The sequence below is a fragment of the Erythrolamprus reginae genome, chromosome 2, assembly GCF_031021105.1.
Source record: "Erythrolamprus reginae isolate rEryReg1 chromosome 2, rEryReg1.hap1, whole genome shotgun sequence".
Classification (NCBI taxonomy): Eukaryota; Metazoa; Chordata; class Lepidosauria; order Squamata; family Dipsadidae; genus Erythrolamprus; species Erythrolamprus reginae.
In genome coordinates this window covers 323,918,711-323,932,533 of record NC_091951.1, presented here as the reverse complement: position 1 = coordinate 323,932,533, position 13,823 = coordinate 323,918,711, and the positions used below count along the sequence as shown (strand labels likewise).

Sequence of the window (13,823 nt, the reverse complement as noted above, 5' to 3'; positions counted from 1 at the left end):
TGTCCGTACGTGCAGGGGGGGGCGAATCCGCCGGCACTGCCGCCAGCCCGATGTCTATCCATGTGGGGGGAGGCGCGAATCCGCCGGCCACGCCACCAGCCTCATGTTCGTCCGTGCGGGGTGTCTGTGTGAATCCACCGCCCATGCCACCAACTCGATGACAAAGAGGGAATGAAAGAGGGAGAGAAAGAAAGAGAGAGATATAAAGGATAGAGAGAAAGAGGGAATGAAGGAGGGAGAGAAAGAGAGATGTATAAAGGATAGAGAGAGAGGGAGGGAGGGAGAGAAAGGAAAGAGAGAGAAAAGGAGGGAGAGATAGAGGGAATGAAGAAGGAAGAGAAACAAAGAAAGAGTGAGAGATATAAAGGATAGAAAGAGGGAGGGAGGGAGAGAAAGCGAGGGAGGGAGAGGAGGGAGAGAAAGAAAGAGAGAGATATAAATGATAGAGAGAAAGAGGGAGGAAGAGAAAGGAAAGAGAGAAAAAGAGGGCGAGAAAGAGGGAATGGAGGAAGAGAAAGAAAGAAAGAGTGAGAGATATAAAGGATAGAGAGAAGGAGGGAGGGAGAGAAAGGAAAGAGAGAAAAGGAGGGAGAGAAAGAGGGAATGAAGGAGGAAGAGAAAGAAAGAGTGAGAGCTAGAAAGGATAGAGAGAAAGGGAGGGAGGGAAAGACAAAGAGGGAATGAAGGAGGGAGAGAAAGAAAGAGTGACAGATAGAAAGGATAGAGAGAAAGAGGGAGGGAGAGAAAGGGAGGGAGAAAAAGAGGGAATGATGGAGGGAGAAAGAAAGAGACATATATAAAGGATAGAGAGGAAGAGGGAGGGAGAGAATGGAAAGAGAAAGGGAGGGAGAGAAAGGAAAGAGATGAGAGAGGAAGGAGGAAAGAGAAAGGAGGGGGAGCGAATTATGGATGTCAGAACTCGCGTACGCCTGATAGTGTGCGCTCACACTTTATTTATTTATTTATTTATTTAGACTTCTATGCCGCCCAGTCCCAAAAGGACTGCTGCTCAGACACTATACCTTTCTGCCCACACCGGGAAAAAATTAGAGGGAACACTGCTGTTTTGTATGGATTCTCAATAAATGTAAACTAATGGGGGGAGCTAAAAATTAACCAAGATGATGGGCTGTCTGGGGGAATAGATTTTCTCTAGCCGGACAGTCACCCTCAACATAGCAGATCTGTCAGGACCTTTAGCTAAACAGCAGAGCTAAGCTTTGAGGCTCTCCTGGAAGGCCAGGAATGTGGAGATGAACTTAAGTTCCAACGGGAAAATATTCAATAGGGTGGGGCCCACAAAAGTCTTCTCCTGGACCCTGCCAGCTGACATTCTTTGGCCAACAGGATCTGAAGGCCATTTTCATTGGAACAATGTGATGGATTAGTCAATGGAGATGAGACTGTTCTCCAGATATCCTAAAGCAGGAGTGTCAAACAGGTGGTACGCAGGGGCCTCACCCATACCACAAAGGGGAAAAACCTCAACGACGGCAATGTAACGCAGCAAGCTTGACACCCATGTCCTAGAACAGTGATGGCGAACCTTTTTTGGCTCTGGTACCAAAAGAGTGGGCACATGTGCGATAGCGAGCATGTGCATGCTGACACCCATAATGCAATGCCCATGCATGTACACAACCCCTACGCTGCTACCCTGAACTAATCAAAATAATTACTACAGTTATGTTGTTGCACCAAAGATGAACTTTTTTCTTAAATTTCCGTATCTTTCAAAATTAAAGACAATTTTTTAAACAATCAATTTAAACAGAAGAAAAATATTTTCTAAATAACAAATCTGTTTGAACAGCTGAAAGTACTAAGTTCCTCCTCTTATTTTCCCCACAACAGCTACTCTGTGCGGAGAACTGGTCTTAAAGTGACTTTAGCTTAGCCTAATCCATCTGATTTCCATAATAACTAAGGCAGGACTTGAACTCACAGTCTCTTGCTTTCTAGCCTGGTTCCTGAACCACTAGACCAAACTGGCTTCAATAAGATTGGATTGTTCCCATAAAAAAGCAAAAGTGATTATTGCTAACGTTAATATTTAGATCACACACACACACACACACACCCTTCACTGAATTATTTGAAAAACTTTACCTTTTGAATTAGATGCTGGAATAAGCAAATCTGATGCTGGAGATTTACCAATTTTGTTAACTGCTGTAATGCTCACATCATATGTCCCATTTTTTACATTTAAAATCAGTTTGGTAGTATTCAGAGTGTAATGTCTAGTTGGAAAAGAAAGTGGTGGTTTTCCTGAAATAGATACTTCATATTTCAAAATTACTCCATTTGCTTCAGAAGGACGTAACTCCTGTTGAAAAGTGATTTATTTTATTCAGATATGATATATGAAGAAAAGAAAATGCTTTATACACATCCAGATGCTTATCCAACTAACCCAGCATCACGTAAGAAACCGAGGCGACTGCGTGAACTTTCATTTGCCACACGCGTGGGGTTTAGGTTGCCTGTGCAAAACCATTCTCCCAAAGTTGTCAAAGCCAGCCCAAAGAACCAAAAAGGTTGGGGACCCCTGCTGTAGGGAGTTATTAAAGTTTCCCTAACACCTGCCAAAATCACTAATTTGTTATTTTTATAGTTAACTGGAAAAAAAAAGATTAAACATATGTAGTTAAATTAGATCAATGTTCTGACCCTAGCTAGTTTTTGGAGCATAGTAATTTAAAAGACAAGTATAGACTTTAGATCAATGCAAATCCTTATACCAGTGTTTTTCAGCCCCATCACAACTGTCTGGCTGGGAAACTAGGAATTGAAATCTATCCATTTAAAGTTGCCAAGCTTGAAAAACACTATTTTACACTATGTTTTGTTTTTACTATTTAGAGTACAGTATATCTCTCCCAAAGGATATTTCATGAAGTTGTTGCCCTAAACTATAACAGTTCTATACATTACAATGCTACATATTTATTTGCAATATATTAGAACATGAAAGTTATTAACAAATAACATTGAAAGCCAGACATTCATGATATATATATATATTCCTACCTTCCAAAGAAGGCCTAATATCCAATTTCCTGTTGGGTCAGAAGTTTCAATGTTACGCCAAAGAACTGGTCCTTTAGATGGGCCTAACAGACGATAAAATTCAAACACCTAGATTTTAGAAAATCTCACTATTCATTTTACTTAATGCATATTTATCAAAATTTAAAAAAATCTGCCTCATATCAATCTGACATATACTTCATTATAATAATACCTAGCAACAATATCAGATACAGGTTACATATTTTAATCTTCTATTGGTATTAAATATCCTATAGTAGCACTTAAAAGTTATTTAAAATGTTCTAGACTTCCACAATACTGTGCACCAAACAGCTATCACCATCATCTCCATAATTTGTGATTATTTATTAATATCAATTTTCAAACTAAAGGGAAAAAATGTTGTATAATTTATAGAAGATGGGAAATCTCAGCTTCTGCAATTTTTATCCATAAGATCTGAAAAATTATTATCCTGTACCATTGTAAGATTTTGTGTTATATGTCCTGCATTTTTCCCTGTTCCTAAAAATCATTTTAATCCTTTATTCAGGCAGTCCCTCTTGACCTCTAACTGAATTTGAAACCCAGAATATCATGATTAATGTTTTTATATAACCAGTGGCGATTACTAAAGCAAAGATAATTACTAATTTCAGAAACGATATTATTAATTTTTAGTATCAGACTTCCCATGCTTGACAGTAATTGATCATCCATTTTTAGGCTCTTTGCTCATGGAGTTATAGATCTCCTTTTATGCTTTTTGTAGGTTACAGGGCAACTTGTGTAGACATGTAACTCTTGCATTTTTTTGATATTGTGGGACCAGGTAAAAAAAGGAGCAAATGAAAATTGCTTACTGTCTTCATCAGTGAATCCAATTATTTCACTCCATTCACTCCAGTACTTTGACGCAACAGCTGCACAACATAGTCTAATATTATATTCTGTATTTGGCATGAGTTCCTGAAGAGTAAAAGAAGTTCTCGACGAAGCTGTATCTTCAGGTGGAATCTGAAAATAAAGCTGAATTTTATGTAATGATACTCACACAGATTTTAAAATTGCTGTGTTGCATGTTTCTCTTTAAAGCACTAAAAGGACATTTACAGCCATTTGTACCATCTAGTAGTTTCACTGCGTTTTATTATTTTTTATTTTGCCAGAAACAAGCATTTATTTCAGGTTTCTGGGAAAAACCTTTATTTTGGGGAAATGGTTTCGCTAAAAGTCTGCCATAAAAAGACAATAAAATTGGGCAGTTACCCACTGACTGACTGCCACAATTTAGGACCATAATTCCAGGCTCAATTGCAGTCATAGGTCAAAGACAATATTGAATATTATTATTTTATCTTATTGCAATAATTTATTCAACAATAATGTATTCAACTGCAGTTTAATGTTTCCAAATGTAAAATAATGCACTTGGGGAAAAGGAATCCTCAATCTGAGTATTGCATTGGCAGTTCTGTGTTAGCAAAAACTTCAGAAGAGAAGGATTTAGGGGTAGTAGTTTCTGACAGTCTCAAAATGGGTGAGCAGTGTGGTCGGGCGGTAGGAAAAGCAAGTAGGATGCTTGGCTGCATAGCTAGAGGTATAACAAGCAGGAAGAGGGAGATTGTGATCCCCTTATATAGGGCGCTGGTGAGACCACATTTGGAATACAGTGATCCCTCGATTATCGCGAGGATTCCGTTCCAAGACCCCTCGCGATAATCGATTTTTCACGATGTAGGGTTATGGAAGTAAAAACACCATCTGCGCATGTGCGCCCTTTTTTTTCATGGCCGCGCATGCGCAGATGGTGGAGGTGGGGAGCGACGAAAGTGCGGAAGCCGACAGATTGCAGCACCCGCTCGCCCCGCCCTTCGCCCGCCCTTCGCCCGGCCACCCGCCGTTCGCCTTCGCTGCTCGCGCCGACCACCGCCGGGTTCGGGGGGGTGCTGGGAAGCCCCCCAGGCTGGCCTGTGACCTTTTAAAACAGCCGCGCCGCTTCCCAGCTGACTCCCGAAGCCAAACGCGGAAGTGGTTTTTTAAAAAATTAATATTTTTTTTTAAATCGCGATATAGCATTTCGCGAAGATCAAGATCGCGAAACTCGAGGGATCACTGTACTGTGTTCAGTTCTGGAGACCTCACCTACAAAAAGATATTGACAAAATTGAACGGGTCCAAAGACGGGCTACAAGAATGGTGGAAGGTCTTAAGTATAAAACGTATCAGGAAAGACTTAATGAACTCAATCTGTATAGTCTGGAAGACAGAAGGAAAAGGGGGGACATGATCGAAACATTTAAATATGTTAAAGGGTTAAATAAGGTTCAGGAGGGAAGTGTTTTTAATAGGAAAGTGAACACAAGAACAAGGGGGACACAATCTGAAGTTAGTTGGGGGAAAGATCAAAGGCAACATGAGAAAATATTATTTTACTGAAAGAGTAGTAGATCCTTGGAACAAACTTCCAGCAGACGTGGTTGGAAAATCCACAGTAACTGAATTTAAACATGCCTGGGATAAACATATATCCATCCTAAGATAAAATACAGAAAATAGTATAAGGGGCAGACTAGATGGACCATGAGGTCTTTTTCTGCCGTCAGTCTTCTATGTTTCTATGTTTCTAATAAAAAATAAAAGATATATTCATTTATTTTTGAGCAAAGGATAAATTAATATACCTTGTTTCTAATATCTGATAGAAGTAATTTAAGTAGGCATTTCTTATAACTGCCTACAAAGCTTCTGACATCAGCCAGACTTTTTAATAATAATAATTTATTCGACTTGTATGCCGCCCCTCTCCGAAGACTCGGAGCGGCTTACAACAAATAATACATGACATACAAATCCAATATTAAAAAACAATTTAAAAAACCCTTATAAAAACAATCATACAATCCAAACCATACATAAAATGGAACAGCTGGGGGTATTTTTCCGCAGACCTACATGCAGAATTGTTTTCAGATGTGCAATATTTGTGGGATTATTTCCAAGCACAATCTGACTCTATGGCCTTTTTTGAATCAGTCATTAAGGGAGCCAATTATTCACTTGTTCAGTACAAGTTGGTTTTGCCAAAATCAAAATACAGTCATACCTCGTCTTACGAACCTAATTGGTTCCAGGGGGAGGTTCGTAAGACGAAAGGTTCGTAAGACGAAACATTGTTTCCCATAGGAAACAATGTAAAGTCAATTAATCCGTGCAACCAAAAAACCCCCCAGCAAAAAACCCGCTGCCGCCCGGCTGTGACCTTTTAAAACAGACGCACGGCTTCCCAGCCATCTCCCGAAGCCGAACGCCAAACCCAAACTTCCGCGTTTGGCGTTCGGAGGCTGCTGGAAAGCCGCGCGGCTGTTTTAAAAGGTGACAGCCGGGCTGGGGGGCTTTCCAGCAGCCTCCGAACGCCAAACACAGAAGTTTGGGTTTGGCGTTCGGCTTCGGGAGACGACTGGGAAGCCGCGCGGCTGTTTTAAAGCCCCCCAGCCCGGCTGTGACCTTTTAAAACAGCCGCGCGGCTTCCCAGCCGTCTCCCGAAGCCGAACGCCAAACCCAAACTTCCGCGTTCGGTGTTCGGAGGCTGCTGGGAAGCCCCGCCGCCCGGCTGTCACCTTTTAAAACAGCCGCGCGGCTTCCCAGCAGCCTCTGAACGGTTCAGAAAAATTTGCCTCTTCTTACGAACTTTTTTCGTGTTACAAACGCCAAACCCGAACTTCCGCGTTCGGCGTTTGGAGGCTGCTGGGAAGCCCCCCAGCCCGGCTGTCACCTTTTAAAACAGCCGCGCGGCTTCCCAGCAGCCTCCGAACGCCAAACCCGGAAGTTCGGGTTTGGCTTTCGTAACACAAAAAAAGTTCGTAAGAAGAGGCAAATTTTTTCTGAACCCCGGGTTCGTATCTTGAGTTGTTCGTAAGACAAGGGGTTCGTATCTTGAGGTACCACTGTATTCCCAAATGTGACCATGGGACACTGCAAACAGCCATAAATTGTTGACGAGTGCCTCAAATGTGGTGATGTGATTGTGAGGAAGGAAGTGTGATGACCTGGGGCATGGCACGAAGGCAACACTGCCAGAGAACCGGTATAATCAGTCTGTCTGTCTGTCTGTCTATTAGATTTCTATGCCTCCCTTCTCCTTTTTATTAGCACCAACTTTGCCCCCAACTTTTCTCGCCTGGAGCAAAGCTCTAACACAAACGTGCAGCAGCTTCTGGCTGCAAATACTCCAGTCCAAACAGTGAAAGCAGAATGACTGCAAATCAATTACTCTAGCAGGGCAAGATGAGTTCCAGAAGCAAAGAATTCATGGCAATAATTCCAGCAAGACAAAATAAGCACAATGAAACATGATAATAGTTCAAAAAGTCAGGAGAAATGCCAGGAATGCAGGCCCAACTCTCAACATTAATAAATTCAGTTTTTGTCAAATGCTCCTTCCAATAGCCATTCCTTTAAATCCCATCCCCAGGTGTGCCTTGTGAAGGGAATCGGGGCCCTTTCCTTCCATCTATGTTTGTGGTTTGATGTAAAAACTCATTGTGAGCAATCCTATAATGTAACCAAAGTATTGGATTTCAGAAAAACAAATTTTAATGCAATGGGGGAATATTTAGATAATGAATTAAAGGGGAGGGATAAAATGGCAGTAGCGAGCACCCAGTGGACTGTATTAAAAAAGGCCATCTTAAAAGCCACTGGACTGTATGTAAGACAAATAACTAAAGGTAAAAGGAAAAAGAAACCGCTATGGTTTAGCAATGATGTAAGGGCTATAGTCAATGAAAAAAAGGCTGCCTATAGGAGGTATAAAGAGTCTGGAAGTATAGCTGATAGGGAGGTGTATAAAATGAGACAGAAGGAGGCAAAACAGATAATATATGCTGCTAAAGCCTCAAAAGAGGAAGAAATTGCCAAATCTGTAAAGAAGGGGGATAAAACCTTCTTCAGATATATTAGTGATAAGTAGAAGAAAAACTGCGGCATCAGGAAGCTTAGTACCGGGAATAATACATGCATTAATGGGAATAAGGAAATCGCTGACCATTTCAATAGCTACTTCTGTTCAGTTTTCTCAAAAGACACCTTACAAAATAATACTATAGAGGGATATAGCATTGCTTCCAGCTGTACGGATTCAGCTCCAGTAATCTTAGAAGCCGATGTCTTAGAAGAACTTGAACGATTAAAGATAAATAAGGCAATGGGTCCAGATGGCATCCACCCCAGAGTTCTTAAAGAACTCAGATCTGTCATTGCTACCCCCCTGACTGATTTGTTTAACCAATCCTTGTTAACAGGAGATGTTCCTGAGGATTGGAGAATGGCCAGTGTTGTGCCTATCCACAAGAAGGGCAGTAGAGAAGAAGCTGGTAACTACAGGCCAGTTAGCTTGACATCAGTGGTAGTTAAAATGATGGAGACTCTACTCAAAAAGAGTATAAATCAGCACCTAAAAAACAATAACTTATTGGACCCAAATCAGCATGGCTTTACTGAAGGCAAATCATGTCAGACTAATCTCATTGATTTCTTTGACTATGTCACAAAGGTGTTGGATGAAGGTGGTGCCGTGGATATTGCCTACCTGGACTTCAGCAAAGCCTTTGATACGGTTCCACATAAAGAGCTGATAGATAAATTAGTGAAGATTGGACTTAATCCCTGGATAGTTCAATGGATTTGCAGCTGGCTGAAGCGTAGATATCAGAGAGTTATTGTTAACGGCGAGTATTCTAAGCAGAGTCAGGTTACAAGCGGTGTGCCACAAGGGTCTGTTCTAGGTCCTATTCTTTTTAATATGTTTGTGAGTGACATAGGGGAAGGTTTGGTAGGGAAGGTTTGCCTATTTGCCGATGACTCTAAAGTGTGCAATAGGGTTGATATTCCTGGAGGCATCTGTAATATGGTAAATGATTTAGCTTTACTAGATAAATGGTCAAAGCAATGGAAACTGCAGTTTAATGTTTCCAAATGTAAAATAATGCACTTGGGGAAAAGGAATCCTCAATCTGAGTATTGTATCGGCAGTTCTGTGTTAGCAAATACTTCAGAAGAAAAGGATTTAGGGGTAGTGATTTCTGACAGTCTCAAAATGGGTGAACAGTGCAGTCAGGCGGTAGGGAAAGCAAGTAGCATGCTTGGCTGCATAGCTAGAGGTATAACAAGCAGGAAGAGGGAGATTATGATCCCGCTATATAGAATGCTGGTGAGACCACATTTGGAATACTGTGTTCAGTTCTGGAGACCTCACCTACAAAAAGATATTGACAAAATTGAACGGGTCCAAAGACGGGCTACAAGAATGGTGGAAGGTCTTAAGCATAAAACGTATCAGGAAAGACTTCATGAACTCAATCTGTATAGTCTGGAGGACAGAAGAAAAAGGGGGGACATGATCGAAACATTTAAATATATTAAAGGGTTAAATAAGGTCCAGGAGGGAAGTGTTTTTAATAGGAAAGTGAACACAAGAACAAGGGGACACAATCTGAAGTTAGTTGGGGGAAAGATCAAAAGCAACATGAGAAAATATTATTTTACTGAAAGAGTAGTAGATCCTTGGAACAAACTTCCAGCAGACGTGGTAGATAAATCCACAGTAACTGAATTTAAACATGCCTGGGATAAACACATATCCATCCTAAGATAAAATACAGAAAATAGTATAAGGGCAGACTAGATGGACCAGGAGGTCTTTTTCTGCCGTCAGACTTCTATGTTTCTATGTAAGCCATGCAACGGATGTTACTCTTTTCTGTGTTGTTCCCTGCATATCTTAGGATGAGGAAGGGGTGGGCCTTGGTCTTCACCTGAACCCCTTTCCCCTTGTTCTACCTCTCCTCGGCTCCGCCCAGCCTGACTTTGTTCTTCCCCACTTTCTTCCACAGCCAATGGAGCCTCTCTCTCCGGCTCTCTGTCAGCTGTGTGTCTTCAATCTCAGATAGGGGCATGACAGGAAGGATGGCCACCATAACTTCAGAATCATGTCACAAATACCCCACAAGGTCCACCATAATTTTGAACTGACCAGTTGTTATCTGTACAGTAAAACAGAAATTGCCATAATAAAAATTAGCCATAGGATTACCTCATTCCAATCATTGCTGTTCAAGATCTTATATTGAATTATATATTTCATTTCTGAAGATTCTTTAAATCTGTTTTCCCACGACAGCCTTAAGATTCTAGGAAATTCTCCTGAGTTGAGAGACAGCTTGTGTGGAGGTAGTGGTTTCACTAGGAACAAAGGGAGAAAATTTTTTTATTGTTGAATATATGGATCCAAATAATTTCGACTCCAACATTTAGCATTTAGAGCTATATACTTGACATTTTAAGATATGGAACATGCACGAAAGTGCTCATGGCCCCTATTGGCAATTTATTTAACCAAATGTCTTTTTAAAAGATTAAATGAAGATGCATGAGCCCAGGGAAAATATTCAGATATTGTAAGAAGCTGCTGGCAAATGTTATATTTTACATTTTATGTTTGGTATGTATGTGCTGTATGGTTTTTAATTGTTGGGGTTTTTATATATCTTTTTATTATTAGATTTGTTCTATTGCTATACTGCTTTTTATTACTGTTGTGAGCCACCCCAAGTCTTTGGAGAGAGGCGGCATACAAATTTTAATAATAATAATAATAATAATAATAATAATAATAATAATAATAATAATAATAATATACAAAAGGCTCATATGCTCCGATAATATTCTTCTTCAAATCAAGACTAACTGGAGGGGAGGGGGGGAAGGAAAAGATTTCAAATATCAACTTAAAGAATTAATGGGAGTCCTGTAATATTAGTTAATGAAAAGGGGCATAGTTACCACAAGATATGGGATCAAATTCAATGTGATCAGATTCAGCTACTCCAAGTTTATTTTTGGCTTCTACCCACACTTCCAAGGTGACAAAAAACACGACATCAGAAGTGGTACAAGAATTATTACTATTTTGAGGTGTACAATCAGGACGTTCTGCATTTGCCCTACATAAAGGAAAGAAACAAGTTTTGATACAATAAATGTTTAAATATCTTGATTTCATAGTAATATGTCTATAAGGACACATTCACATAATCTGAGCGTAATTAATCACAAGCAAATATGACAGAACTAAATGAAATTTATTCTAAGAAGTAAGCTTAACACTGAATTAATTAACACTTTACTCAAATTGGAACATTTCTTTGAACAAACTGTTAGAACTGCTTACAATTCACAGGGTAACTAACCCCACAATTTCTGGCTGTATAAAATATTTCAGGTTTGTGGAATGAAACCATTAATTTGAGAAAATCAGCAGTTCCTTTAAAAGTAATCAAACACATTAAAAATTAAGTGGTTCATTTTAAAATATATTTACCATCTCTGCTTTAAAATATAATCAGTGTTCAATAATGTATCTCTTCCAGGTTCCCATGAACATATTTGTTTATAGGGTGTTGTTTGTGTCTGATTCACAATGCAGCTCAAGTTTGTAGGTTTCTCTGGAGGAACTGGGGAAAAAAGGCAGAAACTAGTCTAAAATTTGTGAGAACAAAAAGATCCATGCAAATAAAATTTCAATCCCTCTTTGTGCTTGTCAAGTTTCTGTGAAATGCTTAAAGTCTCTTCTATAAACAGCATGGGCTGGAATATTATGGATAATATGCAATTTCCAAGTCCCATTCATTTCTTCCATATCAAAGATCACAGAATGGAACTTGATCCAATCCAAAAAGGAAATACTTTGCAGACTCCCTTCTTTATACTTTCTTGCATGAGCATCTTTTCATTAATGTTAAACCCAGCACATCTAATATCATAATAGATCTACAGTAATGAAAGCAAATATATTGAAATTGTCTGTGTTTAAAATATTAAATTGCATACCCAAATCTTAATTACATGCCCATCTAACCAATAACGCTTTTATTTACTAATATTTCAATCTTTTTCAGAAGCTTGACTTTAAAAATGTAAACATGCTTTCTCAAAAAATACACTCAAATTGTGTAAATGGACAAATATATTTTCATGTTTATATGGTACTTAAATAAGTGAAAAACTATTTAGCCTTTCTCATTACATTTGTCAGAATATTTGTTACACTGATTTGTCCTCTTTTGAATTCAAGTACAGTGGTACCTCATCTTACGAACGCCTCTTCTAACGAACTTTTCAAGATACGAACCTGGTGTTTAAGATTTTTTTGCTTCTTCTTCCGAACTATTTTCACCTTACGAACCCAAGCAGCTGCTGCTGGGATGAAGGGGTTTCTTTTTTTCCCCTTTTTTGAAGAAAGAAAAGGGAGGGGCTGCTTGGAGTAGGAAACATTTTGCAGAGAGCAACGTGCTTGCAAAGGAACTGAAAGGGTGTCTTTTTAAGAAAGAAAAGGGAGGAGGGAGGGGCAGCTTGGGAGAGGAAAAATTTTGCAGAGAACAACGTGCTTGCAAAGGAACTGAAAGGGTGTCTTTTGAAGAAAGAAAAGGGAGGGGCGCCCCCCTTGCCTTTCTTCCTTCCCACTCACCCTTTAGCCTAGCCTTGCTTCTTCCACCCGCCCCCGTTAGCTGCTCCTCCCTGCCCTCTGTTCGCCTCCCTTCTAAAGTCTGGGATTTTCCTGAAGGATTTGCATGCATAATTTGCTTTTACATTGATTCCTATGGGAAACATTGTTTCATCTAACGAACTTTTCACCTTACGAACCTCCTCCTCGAACCAATTAAGTTTGTATGATGAGGTACCACTGTATAACTAAAATTTAAGAACATGCAATGGGAAGATCTTAAAAAGATAAGCAATTTAACATATCCTAGCATTAGAATTTTCTCCATGTTCCCAGCTACAGAAAAATTAAAGGACATGACTTACAGCCCAGTTGAATTTCAATTCCATAGATATTCTGTACCAAACCGCCAGGTATTAAAACGTTGCACGTCAGAGGAGAAACCAATGTAGAAGTATCACTGAACGTTACACTAGAAACAGTTTCATTTACTATGCTATATTGTTCTTTAGGGACAACTGTTGTTTTCGTTTTCCAGATGACTTGCTCAGCATGAAATTTGCCCTTGGGACAATTATGAAAAATGCAAAATGCTGTAAAATTGGAACCAATAGGCAATACTACTGTTGACTCTGGGATGATATAGCCACACATGTTCATAAACCCATCTGAAACTGAGAGAAATGATTACATTTACTTTTCCATTGGAGAACATATTTATTATTGCTATAAACAACAAATAAGATAAAAAAACAGCAACAGCCTTCTCAAAACTACACTAGACATGTGAGAGAGTGAGATATCTGCCATAAAACACTAGTCACTTTGAAAACATAAACCACCAGAAATTTTACATGGTTTTGAGGAGAAATAGAACATTCCCCTCACAAATTGATGAGTTTTAAGCTTTTATTGATTTATTTTAGAATTTAAACTCAAGAGAAGCTTGATCTATTTGTATTAATGTCTATTTAAATTTTAGCATTATGGTAAGAATTAATATATTTTCTAGGAACAAGTTCTTCTAGAATTAGAATAGTATAGTTTTATTATTATAGAATTAGAATAGGACCAGTAATTACAGTGTAATGAACCAACTACATAGAAGTGTTATATTTCCTTTGAGATAACCAAGGCAAACATCTTAAAATGAGTAGATCTACTGACTTTGAGGTAAGTGTAATACAGAACGACTGATCTAAAACTTCACTTGATCAAATCTACCAAGGGAGGATGCAGATTTTCAATGGCATTTTCTGCAAATGCCATCATATCACTGCTGTTG

The 13,823-nt window shown here is 39.3% G+C and overlaps 1 protein-coding gene across 2 annotated transcripts in view; it reads right to left on the bottom strand.

Annotated features, from left to right (window-relative positions):
* IL6ST (interleukin 6 cytokine family signal transducer) overlaps window positions 1-13,823 on the bottom strand; it is a 38,821-nt gene that overhangs the window by 13,452 nt on the left and 11,546 nt on the right. For both annotated transcript variants that reach the window (XM_070743340.1, XM_070743341.1), the window contains 7 exons: window positions 12,904-13,212; window positions 11,417-11,549; window positions 10,879-11,039; window positions 10,130-10,278; window positions 3,900-4,053; window positions 3,034-3,116; window positions 2,110-2,329 (listed from right to left, as the gene is read on the bottom strand). In XM_070743340.1, coding sequence (XP_070599441.1) covers window positions 2,110-2,329; window positions 3,034-3,116; window positions 3,900-4,053; window positions 10,130-10,278; window positions 10,879-11,039; window positions 11,417-11,549; window positions 12,904-13,212 — 1,209 coding nt within the window. The remainder of the gene's footprint in view (window positions 1-2,109; window positions 2,330-3,033; window positions 3,117-3,899; window positions 4,054-10,129; window positions 10,279-10,878; window positions 11,040-11,416; window positions 11,550-12,903; window positions 13,213-13,823) is intronic.